This window comes from Piliocolobus tephrosceles, chromosome 15 (assembly GCF_002776525.5).
Source record: "Piliocolobus tephrosceles isolate RC106 chromosome 15, ASM277652v3, whole genome shotgun sequence".
Lineage (NCBI taxonomy): Eukaryota > Metazoa > Chordata > Mammalia > Primates > Cercopithecidae > Piliocolobus > Piliocolobus tephrosceles.
In genome coordinates, this window is record NC_045448.1 from 108,062,767 (window position 1) to 108,084,270 (window position 21,504).

At 43.8% G+C, this 21,504-nt stretch overlaps 1 protein-coding gene across 2 annotated transcripts in view; it reads left to right on the forward strand.

Annotated features, from left to right (window-relative positions):
- Positions 1–403: 403 nt before the first annotated feature.
- MRPS5 (mitochondrial ribosomal protein S5) overlaps positions 404–21,504 on the forward strand; it is a 36,360-nt gene continuing 15,259 nt past the window's right edge. For both annotated transcript variants that reach the window (XM_023211498.2, XM_023211499.3), the window contains exons 1-7: positions 404–701; positions 4,360–4,440; positions 7,798–7,935; positions 13,569–13,694; positions 15,511–15,744; positions 17,456–17,490; positions 19,500–19,590. In XM_023211498.2, coding sequence (XP_023067266.2) covers positions 644–701; positions 4,360–4,440; positions 7,798–7,935; positions 13,569–13,694; positions 15,511–15,744; positions 17,456–17,490; positions 19,500–19,590 — 763 coding nt within the window. In that variant the 5' untranslated portion in view covers positions 404–643. The remainder of the gene's footprint in view (positions 702–4,359; positions 4,441–7,797; positions 7,936–13,568; positions 13,695–15,510; positions 15,745–17,455; positions 17,491–19,499; positions 19,591–21,504) is intronic.

A 21,504-nucleotide genomic window follows, 5' to 3' on the forward strand; every position in this document is an offset into this window, starting at 1 on the left:
GAATCCACAAGTGTGTGCGAAATGCAGGTCATTTAAAGTGCTTAATCTAATGCAACTCAGCTTTCCTGGAGTTGGGGATGAACACCTTCTCTACGTTCCTCGTCCTATTCATCCCTTGGATCCTGATTGCACTTGGACCCCTTCGGTGCTTCTGTGAACCTCGCAGGGGTCCGCAGTGCCAGCTCTGGTAAGCCCGAGGGTCCCCCGCCAGCGGAACCCTCCAGAGCGCCCCTGCACGAGCAACCCAATTCACCCAGCCGGTCGCGCCCTCTCCGGCGCTGCAGGCGCGAGCTAGCCCCGCCCCCGCCCGTCCGCCCGTCCGCCCGTCCGCCCGTCCGCCCGTCCGCCCGTCCGCCCGTCCGAGCCCCGCCCCCGCCCGCCCAAGCCCCGCCCGGCCGCCCGCCCAAGCCCCGCCCTCGGGTCCTAACGCGAGGCTCCCGCGGGGCTGTTCGCGGCCGCGCCGGGCTCCGCGTGCCGTGTGGCCCGTCCGGACAGTCCCTCACCCCGGCCTGCGCTGCTGCGTGGACTCGGGCCTCAGGAATTCCGCCGCGGCCCAAGGCTTGCCGTTTGACAAAGAGCAGTCGCGGGAGGCGGTGGGCGAGGTTGCTCTGGGCGGGGGCCGGGGCGAGGCTTGGGCTCCAGCATGGCGACCGCGGCGCGTGTGGTGGGCCGGCTCCCCGCGCTGTGTAGCGGGACGGCAGGTGAGAGGTGGGACGCCGGGAGCGGGGGTCGCCTGGGGCCTGCAGAAGCCAGGGCGGAGGGAAGCGGGAAGCCGCGGCCGCCGGCGCCGCACGCCGTGCTTCCACCTTCCCCGGAGCCGCTGTGTGACCTTGCGGGCGTCCGCTCCCTCTCTGGGTGGCGGAGCTCCTGTCTGTCAAATGAGGGGGAACTGGACGTCGTTGTCCAAGGTTCTTCCCAGTTCCCCAAACCGATTGAGCGTGCTCGGCGAAGAGGAGCGGGAACCGGCACGCATCGCCTTTGGGGCGCGTGCGACCCCCGGGGTCGTTTGATGTCGGCGTGGGTTTGTCCTCCCGCATAACGCTTATCTCTAGGAAACCCTCCGTGATTGACTTTGCATTTTCTGTTTGCTCAATTTTACCGGAAGTCCACAATCCAGCGTTTGTAGTTTCGAAATCCGAAGACCCCTGAAGCCCGAATATGTATATTTTAAAACTCATGTAGCGGCAGTCTTTAACCTGAAGTCATTTGGCAGAAAATCTGACTTGAACATTCTTTTGTCCATGTTGTCTCCGTCCTCTCCTTTGTTTTGTTTTTGTTTTTGTTTTTGTTTTGAGACAGTCTTACTCTGTCGCCCCGGCTGGAGTGCAATGGCGCGATCTCCGCTCACTGCAACCTCCATCTCCCGGGTTCAAGCGATTCTCCTGCCTCAGCCTCCTGAGTAGCTGGAACTACAGGCGCCCGCCACCACGCCTGGCTAATTTTTATATTTTTAGTAGAGACGGGGTTTCACCATGTTCGTCATGCTGACCTCGAACTCCTGACCTCATGATCCACCCGCCTCGGCCTCCCAAAATGCTGGGATTACAGCGGTGAGCCACCGCGCCAGGCCGTCTCTTGCTTTTTCAAGGCCGTGTTCAAATAGCTCCTAGCTGTTGTAGCTTTCCTTCATTTTCCTCACCTTATCTTCTCAATGTCTTCATGAGGTATGTACTGCTATTCCCATTTTACAGATGAGGGAGTTAAGGCACATAGATTCAGAAACTTGCTTAAGGTTAGGCTAGGTGGACATCAGGTTTTTGCATCCATATCACCTGGCTCCAAAGCCTGTTTTTTGTTTTTGGTAACAACTTCCTTGTTGAGACAATTCACATACCCTATAATGAATCCATTTAAAGTGTACATTTCAGTGGTTTTTAGTATATCACCAGAGCAATGCAGCCATTATAACCAGTACAAAAAGAAAACCTGTGCCTTTTAGTTGTCACTTCCCAGCTTCCCATTGGCGTCCAGCTCAACCACTGATGTACTTTCCCTCTCTCTGTAGCAAGACTTTACTGTATGAATACCGCATTTTGTTTATCTGCTCATCAGTTGAACATTTGGATTGTTTCCACCTTTTGGCTCTTAGGCCTATTTTGCTAGAAACATTTGTGCGCAATGTTTTCGCAAGTATATTTTTATTTCTGTTGGGTATATACTTAGGATTGTAATTGCTAGGTCATATAGAAACTATGTTTAATGTTTCTTTTTTAACTCCCTTCTGTCGCCCTGGCTGGAGTGCAGTGGCAGGATCATGGCTCACTGCCGCCTCCATCTCCTGGGCTTAATCCATCCTCCCACCTCTGCCACCCAAGTAGTTGGGACTACAGGTGCATGCCACCATGCCCTGCTAGTTTTTCTTTATTTTTTGTAGAGTGGGTCTCACTATGTTGCCGAGGCTGGTCTCTTAACTCATGGGCACAGACAGTCCTCCCGCCTCGGCCTCCCAAAGTGCTGGGATTATAGGTGTGAGCCACCATGCTGAAACATATGTTTAGGTGTCAAGGAACTGCCAAACTGTTTTCCAAAGCTGCACCATTTTACATTCCCACCAGCAGTATATGAGGCTTCCAATTTCTCTACTTCCTTGCCATCACTTAATGTCTGTCTTTTTGACTATAACCATCTTAGTGGATGTGGGGTTTATTTTTTATTTTGTATTTTTGTTTTTTCGTTTTTTTTTTTGAGACAGGTTCTTGCCCCATTACCCAGGTAGAAGTGCAGTGGCACAGTTGCAGCTCACTGCAGCCTCAACCTTCTGGGCTCAGGTGACCCTCCCACTTCAGCCTCCTGAGTAGTTGGAACTACAGGTGTGTGCCATTATGCCTGGCTAATTAAAAAAAAAAAAAAATTTGTAGAGACAGGGTCTCACAATGTTAACCAGGCTGGTTTTGAACTCCTGGGCTCAAGCAGTCCTCCTGCCTCAGTCTCCCAAAGTGCTGAGATTACAGTTATGAACCTCCATACCTGGCCAGCCCAGTGGATGTGAAGTGGTATCAGTTTGTGGTTTTGATTTACATTTCCCTTATGAATCAAAAGCATATTATCATGTGCTAATGGCCGTGTGTGTGTGTATATATATATATATATTTTTTTTTTTTTTTTGAGAAATAGCTATTCAAATATTTTGCCCACTTTTATATTGGGTTGTCTTTTTATTGTTGAATTGTAGGTATTCTTTATGTTTTCTAGGTACAAGACCCTTAGATACATGATTTGCAAAATTTTTGTCCCATTCTGTGTTGTCTTTTCACTTTCTTGACAGTATTTTTGAAGCCACAAATTTTAAATTTTGATGAAGTCTCATTTATCTGTTTTTTTTTCTTTTTGTCGCTGTGCTTTTAGTGTCTCATGTAAGAAGCCATTGCAGAATCCAAGGTCCTGATGATTTACCTCTATGTTTTCTTCTAAGTTTCATCGTTTTAGCTTTACCTACAAGTCTTTGGTCCATTATGAATTTGTTTTTATATATGGTGTGAGGTAGGGTGCCAACTTCATTCTTTTACGTGTTGATATCCAGTTGTCCCAGCACCACTTGTTGAAAACATGATTCTTTCTTCTTTGAATGATCTTGACACCCTTGTCAAAAATCACTTGCCCATCAATGCGGTGTCAGAGCGTGTTCTGGAGTACCACACTGTGTGAGGGGGTGCACAGTACAGTCAGCCTGGTGCTGCAGGGATTCCAGAGGAAAGGGGGAACATTGTAGGATCGGGGAGGCTTCACTAAGAGATGGTGTTTCAGACAAACAGAGAACCTTACAGAGACACAGAAGTATGTGAGAGCATGGTAGGTTCAAGACTGACTACAAGTCTGGCATGGCCAGAGGGAAGGTGGAGGAGAGAAAGGTGGGGCAGCAGGCTGGTGTGGAAGCTTGGGGCCACGTGGCAGGCCTATAGGCCATGCTGAGGAGTTTTGACTTTGTTCTGAAGGTAGTAGGGAGCCAGAGAATAATCTGTCAGAGCTGCGAAGTGACCAGACCTTTTATTTTAGAAAAGCCATGAAGCAGAGGGGGAGAGATTGAAAGTAGGAAACCTACTAGGAAACTTGTTACTCTGTGGCTGAGTGGTGATGAGGCTTGAACAAAGAAGGGGCATTGAGGCCACAGGAAAAGGTACAGTGGCAGGTGGATTGATTTTTGAGGAGACTGAAGGGCTTGGTAACTGGCTGGATGTGAGGGTGAAGGGAGAACATGAGGTATGATGTCAGCTACTTGACAAGTTGCCCTGGAGCCCAGAAATTACTTATTCCCTTGTCTTGGTTCTTTATTCTATAGATATATTTTGTGGGTGTTACTGTTTAAAATGTTCCTTTTCATGTAGAAATGTATCTTAATTTTTTTTTTTTCCCCAATTGCAGGTCGTTTACTGGGGAGGCAGCGTTCCCTAAGCACCTCACCAGCAGCTTCCATTTCGGCGTGGACGACTGCTCTGAGCAATGGTGAGATTCATTAGTGCTACCACCTTTTCTCATAAGATGTACTGTCGGAGTCGTTTCTATAGTTTTTAAAAATATGAGTAATCACCTGCTTTTTTCTTTTCTTTCTTTTTCATTTTTTAGCCTGGTTGGTCTTACTGCAATCATCGCATTCTTTATGATACACATACATAGGGTCTGAAGAGTATTTTCAGATTTCTTATGATTGCAATTGTTATAGTTCAAGGCTTTACAAAATAGTAACTAACAATTACAGGATAATTTCTGTGTATTAGGCTTAGAGCAGGGACAATGAAGAGTTGAATTTTCAATTTACCAATGGTTATGTTAGTTGCAAATTGAACCCTTCATTGTCCCTGCCTTCTCCAACATAGTTATAAGCACAATTTAGATTGAATCTCTGGTCAGTGTGTTTATTATTAAGTTTGTGTATATATTTATAGCCGAGTTAGGTAGAATTCTATCATTACATTTTCTTTTCTTTTTCCTACAACAATTTCCTTAGTACCTACTACAGTATTTTTCTAAATGCTGCAATAGATTGGTCAGACAAATGGCAACAATTTTCTAAAATCTCTCAAACACATCACTGATCAGCTGGTTTGATTTAATAGATGAGATTTCAATTAGGAGGAAAAAGTTCATCATAGTGAAAACTGTAAATGCAGAAACGGAACCCTCCTTGAGGTCAGACTGTGTGTTTTTTTTTTTCTTTTTGAGATCGAGTCTTGCTCTGTTGCCCGTAGCTTGACCTTGGCTCACTGCAACCTCCGCCTCCTGGGTTCAAGTGATTCTCCTGCCTCAGCCACTCGAGTAATTGGGACTACAGGCATGTGCCACCACACCCAGCTAATTTTTGTATTTTCAGTAGAGATGGGGTTTCACTGTGTTGGCCAGGCTGGTCTCGAACTCCTGACCTCAAGTGATCCGCCCTCCTCGGCCTCCCAAAGTGCTCGGATGACAGGCATTACAGGCATGTGCCATCACACCCAGCTGATTTTTGTATTTTTAGTAGAGACGGGGTTTCACCATGTTGGCCAGGCTGGTCTCAAACTCCTGACCTCAAGTGAGCTACCCGCCTCGGCCTCCCAGAGGACTCAGCCTGTCTTTGACTTGACCCACAGGAGGGTGTTTTTTGGGCTCAGCCCATTTTGGATTCCAGGGCAATTGTTTCCTAAGATGGGGACTTCATGGTCTGAAATTAATAATAATTCAGAGAATAAGAACAAAACCCAAACTGATAATTGATCATTGATGGATAATCTATAACTGAGTAATTTAGCATAAGCTGATGCCACCTCCTGTTTTCAAAATTATAACACGTTTTAAACAAAGTCAGTTGTAGTAACAGTGTATTTTAAGTGACTGTTTCTCAATTCTAAAGTCAATTTCTTTCTGCTTTTGACAGTTGGACGTTTTAAGGTACATTATTAGCTGGGGAAGTATTTCAGCTTTCAAAAAAAGTTAAAGAATTCTACATTTGTTAGTAATGATTTTACACTTTTTGAAATATGTCAGAGATTGCAGTACTAAACAGTACAAGATTAAATATCTTATTTAATATTAATATAAATAACTTAATATTAAATAAGATATTTTGTTGAAAATTAAAGAGCTGGCCGGGATCCCAGCACTTTGAGAGGCCGAGGCAGGTGGATCATGAGGTTAAGAGTTCAAGACCAGACTGGCCAACATGGTGAAACTCCATCTCTACTAAAAATACAAAAATTAGCCGGGTATGGTGGCGGGCACCTGTAATCCCAGCTACTCTGGAGGCTGAGGCAGGAGAATCGCTTGAACCTGGGAGGTGGAGGTTGCGGTGAGCTGACATGGTGCCACTGCACTGCAGCCTGGGTGACAAGAGCAGAACTCTGTGTCAAAAAAGAAAGACAATTAAGGAGCATACAAGAAAAGCTAAAGTTAAAGTGTGTGCTGCATGATGGAATTTAGAATGATGAAGTCCTGAGTTTAAAAATGAAAAGCCAGTATGTCCTATCTACTGTTGATTGACTAGTTCATTAAGTGCTAAGAGGGAACTCCGTGTGTCACCTCTTTGCCTCTGTGCAGTTGAGTAACTCATCTGGAATTAGAATTAGTGTTTAAATCCCAGCTGCTAACTAGTCTTGTGACTTTTGGCAAGTCCCTAACCTTATAGGCCTAAGTTTATTTTGTAAAATGAAAAGATTGGATTAAATAATCTAATTTAATTAGATCATTTAAATTAATTAAAAGAGGAATAATCTCCTTTTAATTAGATATTTAAATGATTTTAAGGATCATCTAATTTAATTAAAAGGAGATTATTCCTTTATTTTTTAGTGTGCCTATGCAATGGAGATATTTCGATAGCCTACTGTACCGTTTAATACTACTTGTTATTGCCATGTAAGATCATTGCTGGTGTATGGCCCTCTGTGGCCATAAAGCAGCTGTTACCGTCGTCTTCATGACTTCACACAGACTTGAAAATAGCTGCTGTTGTCACTGTTTGGTTTTCTTTTTTTAAGCCAAGTATTCTTAAATAACCTTTTTTTTTTTTTTTTTTCTCAAGAGTTGTTTTAATTCCCTTCACTTCTCTTGGAGTCACTGGTTTCTCTATTGAAATGCAAAGCTTAAGGGTGTGTGCACTGTTCTTGTTAGCAATGTTCCCATTTCTTCACATGCACCAATTCTCAACTCCCTCCTTCCTCACAGGACTTTACCCTGTGATTGATTAGATGCTGCCTCTAAGACATGGATGTTTAAAAACTTTTTAAGTAATACGTGCGCTTGATGATAACAATTCCAAAAAATAACAAAAAAAGCAAGTCCCTCATACCCAGTTTTAAATGTATCAGATTTCTTCCCCAGAGGCAACCGTTGTTTCCAGGTTTTCTTACATACTTCTGGGTTAGTCTGTGAAATGCATTCACACCCGCTGCTTGTTTTTTAACAGGAAGAGTAGGATGGTGTGCGTGCTCTCTGCACCTTGCTGTTCTCACCTGGCCAGTTGCAGGTCTTTCCGCAGCAGTGTGTTGCTGGCTGCGTACAGCAGAGGGCGCCATTTGCCCAGGTAGACTGCTCACCTAGGCCAGCCAGTGCAGTGCTGAAACCCCGGGATGGACAAATCTGCTTCGTTCTTTACCCAGCTGCACCCATTGTGCGGAGGAACTATAACTTTCCCAACTAGGCTGGGCTTTTAGGTTGTTGTTGGTCAAAAGTTTTGTTTTATTTTTAAAACAAAGTCTGTCCTAAAAATCTGATTCTTAAAAGTTCAGGATTTTAGTGACTTGTTTTTGTTAGTAATGATTATTTGATGCTAGCAGTGTTTTTCCGCAGCCGCGAAACATCTAACTCAAAGTTTAACCCCTCTGCCCACAGGCTGTTTGTCATCACTGGGAACCAGAGACACCCATCGCTATGCCAGCCTGAGCCACGCCCTGCAGACCCAATGCTGTGTTTCTTCTCCCAGTCACCTGATGGGCCAGCAGTATAGACCATATAGTTTCTTCACTAAATGTATGTAGAATGGCCACAAACTTCCTGTTTCTTGAAACAGGAAAAGAATTTCTTGTATCTGAATTTTTCTTCTTTTTTACGTGAATGAAGATTTTAGTGATTAGTTTACAATGTACTGTTAAAATGAAAATGTTCCTTCATGTACGTCCTAGAATTATCTCAAATGCTACCAGTTGTATTTTGGGGAGTACTAGTTTGCTTTAGTCCCCTTGTTTGGGGCACCTGAGGCCTGAAGGATATTGAATCATGGCCCATATCTCTTTCTGACTTAGATTCACACCAAGAATATACTCCTGTTTTCATTTGTGCCTTAGTTGAGGAGACAGGACATCTAAATGGAAAAAGTTAATTTTAAGGAGATACTGTTCACTAACACTGCTCTTATTTGTGATAGCATTTAAGAGTCTAATCTGGGCCGGGCGCGGTGGCTCAAGCCTGTAATCCCAGCACTTCGGGAGGCCGAGACGGGTGGATCACGAGGTCAGGAGATCGAGACCATCCTGGCTAACATGGTGAAACCCCGTCTCTACTAAAAAATACAAAAAACTAGCCAGGCGAGATGGCGGGTGCCTGTAGTCCCAGCTACTCGGGAGGCTGAGGCAGGAGAATGGCGTAAACCCGGGATGCGGAGCTTGCAGTGAGCTGAGATCTGGCCACTGCACTCCAGCCCGGGCGACAGAGCGAGACTCTGTCTCAAAAAAAAAAAAAAGAGTCTAATCTGAACTGAGACTGGCTTGTCAGGGAATAAATGGAGATTGAATTTAAACTCCGCATTAGCAGATTAAAAGAAATTAGGATTGGCCAGGCGTGGTGGCTCACACCCGTAATCCCAGCACTTTGCGAGGCCGAGACGGGTGGATCACTAGGTCAGGAGATCGAGACCATCCTGGCTAACACAGTGAAACCTCATCCCTACTAAAAATACAAAAACAAAATTGGCTGGGCGTGGTGACAGGCACTTGTAGTCCCAGGTAGTCCCCGCTACTCGGGAGGCTGAGGCAGGAGAATGGCGTGAACCCGGGAGGCGGAGTTTGCAGTGAGCCAAGATTGCGCCACGGCACTCCAGCCTGGGCGACCGAGCGCGAGTCCGTCTCCAAAAACAAAAAAAAAAAAAAGAAAGAAAGAAATTAGGATTATAAAGGAGATTCATGATTACTTTAGAATATTTGGTAAATACAGAAGGAAAGATAATCACCTGTATTCCTACTATGAAATACTGAGTTTGCTGGGTTTTTTTTCTTTTTGGAGACGGAGTCTTGCTCTGTCACCAGGTCAGAGTACAGTGGTGCAATCTCGGCTCACTACAACCTCTGCCTCCCCGGCTCGAGCGATTCTCCTGCCTCAGCCTCCCAAGTAGCTGGGACTATAGGCGCCGCCACCATGCCCAGCTAATAATTGTATTTTTAGTAGAGACAGGGTTTCACCATGTTGGCCAGGATGGTCTCTATCTCTTGACCTCGTGATCCGCCTGCGTCAGCCTCCCAAAGTGCTGGGATTACAGGCGTGAGCTACTGCGCCTGGCCTGCTGCTTTTTTTAACGTAGTTATATATTGCATTTTTCCATGGACTTTTGCAATGCAACGACATGACCGTAGAGTATTTCATTGTATGGATACAGCTCACTTTAATTTGGAAGTCTCCTGGTCACGAGGTCATTTGTGTAGCAATAACACAGAAAAGACTTGGTGGAGGATTAAGCAACATAGGCTTAGTTGAGCCTGCAGATTCCAGTACAGAGAAGAGAGAAATGGACAGAGTTGGGGCCGTTAGTCTCTCCGCTTGGTATGCATAGCCCCAGTCTTTTCTAAGAGTTGACTTTGTGCTTTAGTGGGTATATCAGATTTACAAGCCTTGGGAATTTTTATTTGTTTATTTATTTATTTTTATTTTTATTTACTTATTTTTTTTGAGATGGAGTCTTGCTTCTGTCGCCCAGGCTGGAATGCAGTGGTGTGATCTTGGCTCATTGCAGCCTCCACCTCCTGGGTTCAAGTGATTCTCCTGCCTCAGCCTCCTGAGTCACTGGGACTATAGGCGCATGCCACCATGCCCGGCTAATTTTTTGTATTTTTAGTAGAGACAGGGTTTCACCGTGTTAGCCAGGATGGTCTCGATCTCCTGACCTTGTGATCCACCCGCCTCGGCCTCCCAAAGTGCTGGAATTACAGGTGTGAGCCCCTGCACCCAGCCAGGAATTTTTATTTTTTAATAGCCTCTTCCCTGTTCTAAAAAGCCTTGTTCTAGAGGTGGCCTTACCCTCCGAGACCTCATCCTTCACAGTTGTCCCACCCCTGCCTCGGACTCTCTTCATTCACGGTGTTCTTCCTCAGTGACGTGACTCGGTACTTTTTTTGTTTTTTTTTGAGACAGAGTCTTGCTCTGTCACCCAAGCTGGAGTGCAGTGGCGTGATCTCGGCTCACTGCAAGCTCTGCCTCCCAGGTTCACTCCATTCTCCCGCCTCAGCCTCCTGAGTAGCTGGGACTACAGGCACCAACCACCTCGCCCGGCTGATTTTTTGTATTTTCAGTAGAGACGGGGTTTCACCGTGTTAGCCAGGATGGTCTCGATCTCCTGACCTCGTGATCTGCCTGTCTGGGCCTCCCAAAGTGCTGGGATTACAGGCGTGAGCCACCGCACCCGGCCCGACTCAGTACTTTTGTGGGTTTATGGCTCCAAGTCATAGTAAGATTTGCTTCATTGGGGACAACACAGTTGAAACTAGCATGGGGCGAGTTTTCACTGTTTCAGTAGGAAATAGTCTTTGATTTCTGAATCTCCAAGAAATAGAAGGACACACTTATTCAAAAATGATTTCCTATGAGTATTGAATCTTGTAAACCTATCGCTTTTCTGTAGAGGATCCACTGTTTAAATCCCTTTGCTTCAAATTGGCAATCTGTGTTACTTAGCATGATTAAGAGGGAAATAACTCAGTGTATAAGATTAGACACTACAGTGGATTTATGCATATGTGTACATATATACATATATAAAACATGAGGCCGGGTGCAGTGACTCACGCCTGTAATCCCAGCACTTTGGGAGGCTGAGGTGGACGGGTCACCCGGGGTCAGGAGTTCGAGAGCAGTCTGACCAACAAGGTGAAACCCCGTCTCTACTAAAAATATAAAAATTAGCTGGGCGTGGTGGCGGGCACCTGTAATCCCAGCTACTTGGGAGGCTGAGGCAGGAGAATCTCTTGAACCCGTGAGGCGTAAGTTGCAGTGAGCTGAGATCGTGCCACTGCACTCCAGCCTGGACGACTAGAGTGATACTCAGTTTCAAAAAAAAAACATGAACTTAATCTTTTATAACTATAATAGTAATAAGTGTATGTATTAACCTAACTGCACCCTTATGGAAAAATGACAGAAATAATTGAAATAATAGTAGATGTATTCTAACTAGCCTTTCAGGTTATTTAGAATCTTAGACCTGATGTGAAAATAGTAAAATTTCTATTAAAAGAACTTAATTCACCTTGCAGCCATTTATGTTGATGAATAATATTTAAGAATATGGGAAAAGAGTGACAATGCAATATTAAATTAAAAACAGGATACAAATGTGCATATGGTATAATTTTGCTTAAATATATATTATGTGTGCATGTGTAAAGAAAAAGGCAGAATACACATTCTTATCTAACAGTGGTAATGGGATTATGATTATTTTTGCATTCTGTATTTTCCAGATTTTAAAAAAATAACTATTTTATAATTTGAAAAAGGATTAAAAACATTTTTAATAGCATAGTGGCATTCAAAGATTGACTAGTGACTTTGTTGTCTTTTTCAAATGTAGTTAAATATTTTATTTTCCTCTTACTATGTATATGAAGGAGCTAAACTCTTAATTTAGTCTTTTTACATTTTTGTCTCAATGTCAAGTTCTTTTTAAAATTGAGTCTCTTTTCATCTTTTTTTTTTTTTTTTTGAGACAGAGTCTTGCTCTGTCGCCCAGGCTGGAGTGCAGTGGCCGGATCTCAGCTCACTGCAAGCTCCGCCTCCCGGGTTCACCCCATTCTCCTGGCTCAGCCTACCGAGTAGCTGGGACTACAGGCGCCCGCCACCTCTCCCGGCTAGTTTTTTATATTTTTTAGTAGAGACGGGGTTTCACCGTGTTAGTCAGGATGGTCTCGATCTCCTGACCTCGTGATCCGCCCGTCTCGGCCTCCCAAAGTGCTGGGATTACAGGCTTGAGCCACCGCGCCCGGCCTCTTTTCATCTTAATGAGTGATTTATGAGTTCTGATTCTAAGTGAAAGAAAACTCTGTGATTGATTGGCCTCTTAGTATGCCTCCATTACAAGTGAACTTTCAAGTTTTCCATGACATTTATAAGTACCACCATTTTTTAACACTTATGGAGAAAAATCAGATCGTTAGTGAGAGTTTGGCTGGAGGTTGGTACTTTTATTTTGAGCCCGTGGTCTTTTACAATGAATTAGAGTCAGCTTCAAGTGGAGCCGAATCCTTTGTTCTGATCAGGGTTGTCCACAACAACGTGTGATGCGGACTCTCACTTCCCTGAGCCTCACTGACGAAGACCAGCTGTGATACATGTGTGTGTTTCTGAAAAATTGGATGCTCTACAGATACAGAGCATTTAAAAGTATCATGAACCTAAAACATTTTTCTCTTTTCGTGTTATCTACCTAGAGGATCAACGTAAGACCTTGCAGGAAGCGAGTAGGTAGACGTTTTAAACTGAGCATTCGTAAGAGAATGAAGATACTCATTTGTCTTCTAGAATAGGTTTAGTATTTCAGGTGTATAGATATAAACGTGTCTTAGATTTTTTACTATGACAACATTTTGTGGTTCTGATTCTTTATTAAAGAAATTGGTAATGGAACCATTCTTTTTTTGAAGGCAGGGTCCCACTCTGTCCCCAAGGCTGGAGTGCAGTGGCATGATTGTAGTAATCTCAAACTCCTGGGGCCAAGTGACCCTCCCACCTCAGCCTCCCTGGTAGCTGGGACCGTGGGCACCTGCCACCACACCTGGCTAATATTTGAAGTTTTAGTAGAGATGGGGTTTCACTATGTTGTCCAGTCTGATCTCAAACTCTGGGCTCAAGTGAGCCCCCTTGCCTCGTCTCCCACAGTTTTGGGATGACAGGAATGAGCCATTGTACTTGGCCAACAGTTGATTTTATAATCCTAGATTGTGTTCCAGATTTATGGGTTCAGATTGAAATGCTGATTCTTGTTTGGACTAGAAAACTTAGACTTAGGAAGGGTAGTTATTAGTTATCTTAGTAGTTATGGTGGAGGCAAGAGGTCAGGGAAGACGTCTATATCATGGTTGATGAAATGTCAGGGAAACGAACCTATCGGTAAGCCACTGAGATTTGAATGCTGGCTTTTAAGCAGTTAGAGGGAAAAATAAAATATTTAGTGAGAGTTTTGTGGAGGAAAGTGATAGATTTGTCTTTTCTTGGGCTTTCCAAATGTAACCGTCTTACCGTCTTGATGTGTGCAAAGAATGATTTAATTTTGCTTTCATTACCTCAGTGATGCATGGGTAAAGCCGTAAGCAGACCTCCACTTCTCTCATGATTCAATAGGAGAGCATAGACCATTGCTGGAAAACTGCAGAATTATAAAAAGAAACCCTGTTTCGTTACAGTGACTGCAGATGAGCTGTGGAAAGGCGCTTTAGCAGAGACTGGTGCTGGATCAAGAAAAGGAAGAGGCAAAAGAACTAAAAAGAAGAGAAGGAAGGATCTGAACAGGGGTCAGATCATTGGTGAAGGTAAACTTATTTATAAAAATAGCTAAAGTGCTTTTTAAGTTTCTTACCCCAGATTTTATAGATATTTTACAAACTAGAAGCATCAAAACATTTCTCACGAAGGGCACTACGATCTATGGTTTTAGAATTCAACCAGTTGACTTACTCATTGCCCCAGGATTCTGGGAGAGGAAAATCCCATAGAAATGGATTTATTTGTTCAGCAAGCATTAAATGTCCCGATGTGTCAACTCCTGTAACAGTGCCTGCCCTCAAAGAGGTTGTAATTAGTGGTAAAATACAGACTAAATGGAAAGTTGGCGAATCTTCCCTGCAAAGGGAAGACAGTAAATGTTTTTGGCTTTGTGAGTTACATAGTCTGTTTTGCAGCTGCTCAGCTCTGCTGTTGTAGCACAGAAACAGCCACAGACAACACACAGTCGAACAGGCATCGCTATGTTCCAGTATAACGTCATGTACAAAAGCAAGTCACGAGCTGAGTTGGCCTGTGGGCCTCAGTTTGTTGACACCTAGAACACATGATTGTTGATACTCATGCTTTTGGAAGAGTGAAAACAGTGTAGTGTACTTCAGTCAGCCCATCTTGTACTGCGCTTGCTGCCAAACCATCTTTGACAGTCATGTCCTTCAGGGATAAAGAAAACACCTGGCACCACACTTCCAGCATCGATGTCGACGTGGATGTTCTTCGTTATTATAGCTTATTTTTTTAACACTTTTTTTAAATCATAAGGATCATGTATGTATACTGTCTCAGTAAAAAATGTAAAGATTATAGAGAATCATGAAGCCCCCCTGGATGCTGCTTCTACCTTCTTCAATCCTATTGTCTCCCTCAGGAAACCACCGGCCTCATATTGGTGTGTTTCCTTCAGTTTCTTAATACATAAATGCCTAAAAAGGAATTTATTAAATTTTAGTTATTTATACACAAATACCCAAAAAGATTAATGCAAAAGGTATTATGTATTAAGTTTTTATTAATTGATACATAAATACCTAAAAATAAATAGGTATGCGGCCGGGCGCAGTGGCTCAAGCCTGTAATCCCAGCACTTTGGGAGGCCGAGACGGGCGGATCACAAGGTCAGGAGATCGAGACCACCCTGGCTAACACGGTGAAACCCCGTCTCTACTAAAAATACAAAAAACTAGCCGGGTGTGGTGGTGGGTGCCTGTAGTCCCAGCTACTCCAGAGGCTGAGGCAGGAGAATGGCGTGAACCTGGGAGGCGGAGCTTGCGGTGAGCTGAGATCCGGCCACTGCATTCCAGCCTGGGTGACAGAGCGAGACTCTGTCTCAAAAAAAATAAATAAATAAAATTAAAATAAATAGGTATCTTCTTTTTAAAAAAAATTTAGATTATATCACATGATACATACTGTCTTACAGTTTACTTTTTTCACTCAATTATAGGTCTTGGAAATCATTCCACATCAGAACCTAGAGAGATACCTTGTTCTTTTGATTTAGTGCAGAGTGTTGCCTCTGCTGGAGACGCTGTGGTTCATTTAACCAGTCCATAATTGCTGGACATTTGGATTAGTTGCATTTCTTCTCTTTGCAAATAATGTTTCAGTGGACGTCCTTGTCCAAGCATCCATATGCCTTGTACCTATATGTGAGTGTTTCTCTAGGTAATACCATGAAGTATGTTTAAAATTTTGATTGTGCCAAGTGGCCTACCACGTTAATAATGTTAGCTTAAGCTCCAGTGAACAGTGTGTCATCATTATCTGTACATGCATTGCCTGACATTTTAACACTTGAAAAATGAGTACTTTAAAAAATTATTATTTATATTTTTAAACCTTCAGGGCATTACGGTTTTCTGTGGCCTGGTCTGAATGTCCCTCTTATGAAAAATGGAGCAGTGCAGACCATTGCCCAAAGAAACAAGGAAGAGCAGAAGAAGGTGGAGGCCGACATGATCCAGCAGAGAGAAGAGTGGGACCGAAGGAAGAAGATAAAAGTTAAACACGAGCGAGGATGGAGTGGAAACTCCTGGGGAGGCGTCAGTCTTGGCCCCCCTGACCCTGGCCCCAATGGAGGTAGCAGACTCCTGGTTTTGTTTGCCTTTGTGACAGAGAGTACTTGTAGTTTAGAATTTCCTTGAAATGGTGTTATTACTTGTCTGTTCATACTGCCTTTTTCCAAAAAAGATTTGCGCATCTTGGAAATAACGTATCACGTTAATATCCCAACTGTATTTTGTGGAGTGCAGAACTATTCCACTAACAGGATAGAAAGCACTGGGTTCCTGGTGTTTATCGTGTACCTTCTCAGACCCTTAAATGCGGGGATGTGCACTGTGGACCTGCAGGAGCTGCTGTAGGATACACTGTTTCCAAAACACAGGTGGCCACAGGGGCGTCAGTGGAGCAGCGTGGCTTGGGAATGCTGTTTCTGTCCTAGAAATCAGGAAAGCAGATAGTTGTCACGTTAGCCCTGTAAAAGCACACATGAAGCAAACATTGAAAATGCTTAGGCCAAATTTGAAAACAAAGTTTCCCTCCGCCGTCCTTGAGTGTGTAAAGCAGCAAACATCATCCAAGAGACGTGTTCTTGTCAATGAGTGGGAGAAGAAGAAACAGGTAAGAGTTTCGCTGCTTTCTTAAGAAGTTTGGCTTAAAGAGGAGGGGAGAGATTGAAACTGAGAGATTCCAAGGACCATGCTTAGAACTGATCAGAATGCTTCAGTCAGGAGGATGAAGGTATGGGCGGGAGAGAACAAAATCCGTGAACCAAGTCCCTAACGACGGCCCAGATCCGGAGTCTGGAGAAATGGCTTCACTTGTTCGCAGAAGGAAGGGCAGGGCACAGGATCAGGTGAGCCCATGGGGTTGTAGTGGAAAGGTAGGCGGGGGTGTTGCGTGGTGTGGCCGCAGCGGGTCTGTAAGGAAGAGGTGGAATCGTCTGCGGAGAGTGACGTGGAACATGGATGAATTTGGCCTCCAGATTGTTTCGTTATGAAAACGTAGAATATCTGAAACTGGCTTCAAAATTATCCAACGGAGTGAGGATAGAAGGAAAGAAGATTGGCTGTGAGTTGGTGCGTGTTGAAGCTGACTAATGTATACGTAAAGCGTTCTGCTGTTCTATTTTTGTTTGATTGAAATTGTCTGTGATAAAAATATTTAAAAAATAAAAGCATGTAGAGAGTCTCTGAAACGGCTGCGGTGGGGAACGGAGAGAGACCTAATCGAAAGTACATAAAGGGCCAGCTGGCAGCAGGGAGGACTTGGTGGAATTGGAGTCCATGGATTTTTAGCGGGCCCTGTGTGTGCATACTTTGACTTCTTTCCAGCAGCACCTAGCAGGTCAGGAGTGGCCAGAGAGCTGCATGGATTCAGGCCTGGCTAGTGTGGTGGAGAGAGCAAAGGGTGAAGGAGTTGAGGGCATCACAAGGTCTGGTGGAAATGATGGACTGTGGTGTCTTGGTCGAGGGGGAGAGGCCGTGAAGATGGAGGAAAGCAGAAGGGAGAGCAGGGATCCAGGGTCTGGAGGGGCCAGGAACTGATGAGGGGGAGTTGGACGGGGAGCAGGATGCAGGTGGCGAGATCAGTGACTGAGTTATGAACTTACTGGTGGAGTGGTCTCTAGTGATGAGGGGCGACTGGGGCATGGCCTTCAGAGTGGGACCAAAAGATCTGAGATTCTTTCTCCCTGAAAGGTCTGTGATGGTGCCTGTGTTGAAAATGCTTTCCTGTTAAGTTGTGTACACACATTTCATCTGTATCCCTGTTTCTTTTCTCCCTACAGAAACATACGAGGATTTTGATACCAGGATACTTGAGGTAGGCATGCAGAGTTAAATACGTGGTTAAGCCTTTGGAGAGGTTGGGGTGGGTGGGGCAGGGACAGGGAAAGAGGAATTGTAAGGGAAGGCCTTGGATGCGTGACTATCTCTGACACACAGATGATCTGGGTAAGGAAATTATGCAACGTTAATTTCAGTTACTTGACACTGGCTCTTCTGACTACTACCCTCTTTCTGGGGGGCTACCATTGAGGTCTCATGTTAGGGTGGTATCGTGAACTACAGAATTTGAAGATGAGGTTTAAATTTTCTCCTTCCTAAGGCTGAAGTAGCTTTGGGAGTCTGTGTTTGAATATAAACCAGCTGTATCCAGCACTCTGTGCGGGAAGCTGGGATTGCGGGGAGCCCTGGGCAGGGTGGAAAGCCTGGAGTTGTGGTGCATGTCTGGTTCTTGATGGGGAAATGGTCTCTGGGTTGCTCACGGGCCCTTGAAACTGAAGCCTGTGTCAGGTAAGCTATTGTTACTCTCCGGAGCATTCTCTAAAATCGTCATCTTCCCTTTGAGCTGGCACTGAACACTCAATGTTAAATGCTATGTGGAATAGTCATTGATTAAGTGTGTGATTGAGCCTCTGATTATCTGTATTGTTTCCTCAATATCAATTGCATTGTAGGATTTAAAATGTTAACACATATTATGTCTTTGGTATTCCCACTTACAGCTTTTGGAAGTTAATCTCTTTGAAGAATTCGTATATATGTGGGTGATTTTCTATAAGATCCATGGAGGTGGATTCAAGCTCCCTTTTCTTTTAACCCCGTTTTATGGGATAAGAGACAGCTATGCACCGGAGAGTCAGCTGCCACCTAAGCAGTTTAGTTAACAGTTCAGTAGTTCCTGGCCTTTTTCGTGGGGAACGGAGTCTGGCTCTTGTCACCCAGGCTGGAGTGTAGTGGCGCGATCTCAGCTCACTGCAAGCTCCACCTCCCAGGTTCACACCATTCTTCTGCCTCAGCCTCCCAAGCAGCTGGGACTACAGGCTCCCGCCACCATGCCTGGCTAATTTTTTTTGTTTTTTTTTTTTTTGAGATGGAGTCTCGCTCTGTCGCCCAGGCTGGAGTGCAGTGGCCGGATCTCAGCTCACTGCAAGCTCCACCTCCCGGGTTTATACCATTCTCCTGCCTCAGCCTCCCGGGTAGCTGGGACTAAAGGCGCCCGCCACCTCGCCCTGCTAGTTTTTTTGTGATTTTTAGTAGAGACGGGGTTTCACCGTGTTAGCCAGGATGGTCTTGATCTCCTAACCTAGTGATCCGCCCGTCTCGGCCTCCCAAAGTGCTGGGATTACAGGCTTGAGCCACTGCGCCCGGCCAATTTTTTGTGTTTTTAGTAGAGACGGGGTTTCACCGTGTTAGCCAGGATGGTCTCTATCTCCTAACTTAGTGATCCGCCCGCCTCAGCTTCCCAAAGTGCTGGGATTACAAGTGTGAGCCACCGCGCCCGGCTGTTCCTGGCCTTTTAAATACACAGAAAAAAATACATGGAATAAGCAGGTATTTCCAAATATGGTAATCCTTAGCATAGATGCCAGTCCTGTGCTTGTTATGTCTATACACTGCACGTCATAATTTCTAAGGTGTATATTTTCCTCACATTTTATCATCTCTGACATTGGAATGCATCTTACAATCAGTGATAAATTACATCAAAGTTTGATAGCAACTTTTTTCTTTCTTGTGATACATTCATTGAGATAGGGTATATCGAGATATGTAATGTCAAATACCCTTAAAGGTTTTCTCAGTTGAAGCTTCTGATAAGCCTGTGAAATGAAGAGAAAGTCTCGTTTCTGTTTTCTTCCTGAAACAGTCCAGGAGGAGGTTCCATCTGGAGAAAGACTGCTGCTTGTGCTCAGGAGCTGGAGGATGGTGCGCCTGTGTCTGTGTGCACCTGTTCACTGTGTATGCCTGCAAGGAAGGCGGCTTCCTCCATTTCCCTCTTTCAGATTTTCTTAATGTGCAATATTTATGAGACATTTTGCCTTCTAGGTAAGAAATGTTTTCAATATGACAGCGAAAGAGGGAAGAAAGAAATCAGTCCGTGTCCTGGTGGCTGTGGGGAACGGAAAAGGAGCTGCAGGTGAATGGGGAGTGGTGGCTCCACAGTGGCAGTGGTGTGCAGGGACAGGCTTGGCACCGGGCCGTGCTGTGGAGCCCATGGGCTCATGCTGCTGGCCAGGCTTTTTCTGCTGATTAAACCTTTTAGTGGTTTGAGTTCACAAAGCTTGTGGTAAGCCCATGACTTCCCCTAGAAAAGAGAGAATAGACTCTACTATACTTGCCTTTTCCTCTGAGGAAAAGGAATATTATAAAAGGCTGAAGACATTATTTTATTATGTATAATAGTGGAAAATTAGGGAGAAAAACACTAAATGTTCGATAGAGTCATGGATATAAAAACAGTGTAGCCATACAGTGTAATATTCTGTATCTGTTAAAGAATCATGGGAAATTACTTGTAATGCTAAGTTGAAAAAACACAAAAGCTTTATATAAGAGCATCAAATCCTAGTTTTTTTTTTTTTTTTTTTTTTAAGTATATTTATGTGCCAAGAAAAGACTGGAAAACTATACGCTGTCAAGGTTAATAGTGTTTACTCCAGTTAGTAGGTTTGCTGATTTAAATTTTCTCCTATGTATAGTTACCATAGTGGACACTTGTTTTTGAAATGTATTCGTGTCTTTTGAAGGAAAGGAACACAGGAAAGTGGCCTAGTTAGCCCATACTTAAGTAATGCATGTATATAGTATGTGGCCAAAGGAAACCAAGCCTTACAGCTACTTTTGTAATTTTCCTAAATTTTATGTTCATATTATTATCACATATCTTTAAAAAATTTTACACAAAGGAATCACATTATAGCCATCATTTTGCACCTTGATTTTCTTACATAGTAGTATATTCAGAGATATTAATACTCAGATTGACATAAACATTCTCCTTGATTCTTTGCACTGTTTGCAAAGTGTTCCATTGTCCATGGATAAGTTTTGTAACCTTTTCCCTGTTGCTGAATATTTATGTTGTTTCCAGAGTTTTACTAATTATAAAAAACAGTGTGGTTCATGTATATGTAATTTGTTTTACTGCTGCAAGTATATCAATAGGGGAAACTTCTTGCGGTGAAATTGCTGCCACCAGGTTAGACGTATTTTAAGTGTTGATAAATATTGCTAGATTGCCTCCCCACAGAAGGTTACATCAACGTCTGTGTTCCTCTACACCATCTCACCCTTGCCGGCTTCGGGTGTCATCAGACCTTACTGACTGTCAGTATGATCTGTGAAGCAAATCTCTCCGTTTTGACTTTTATTTTTTAAACTGAGAGCTTGAACAGCCTTTTACATGTGTATTGGCTGTTGTTACTTCCTTTTTGAGATCTGTTGGTTTATGTGCTTTGCTCATTTTTCTATTGGGTGGTTATTATTTTCCTTATTGAATGGTATAAGCTCTTCGTGAGTTAAGGACATTAGCCCTTTGTCAGTCAGATATTTTGACTTAGGTTTTAATTTTTTTCCACACAGAAGTTTTAAGCTCTGTGGCAAATGTATCAGTCTTGTATCACTACTGGGTTGTAAATATTAGTTACCACTTCGGGTTTGTGTCTTGCTTAGAAAGCCTCATCTGAAGATTATAAGTGTTAGTAAGTTTCCCCGTATTTTCTTCTAGGACTCCATGGTTTAGTTTGTTTTGTTTAAACTAGGAACTGGCATTCGCAGCCTCTTTTGTCCCAGGGCTCAGAGGTCCCATGTGTCTTATGGAGCAGTATTGTTTTATGTTATTTTCCCATGTATAATTTAAAAACAAAATACGTTGTTCAAAACAAAATACAGTGGCAGCAAATAATGGCAGTATCTCTGTAAGTGCTGGTAAATTGTGTTTCATAGTGAAGTGTTCATAAACTAAAGAGTCATTAATTTGGTTTCCTGGTTAATTAAAATCTGAATTCCATTTGAAGTTCCATTGAAATCATGGTTTTACTCTCTAGCAGTG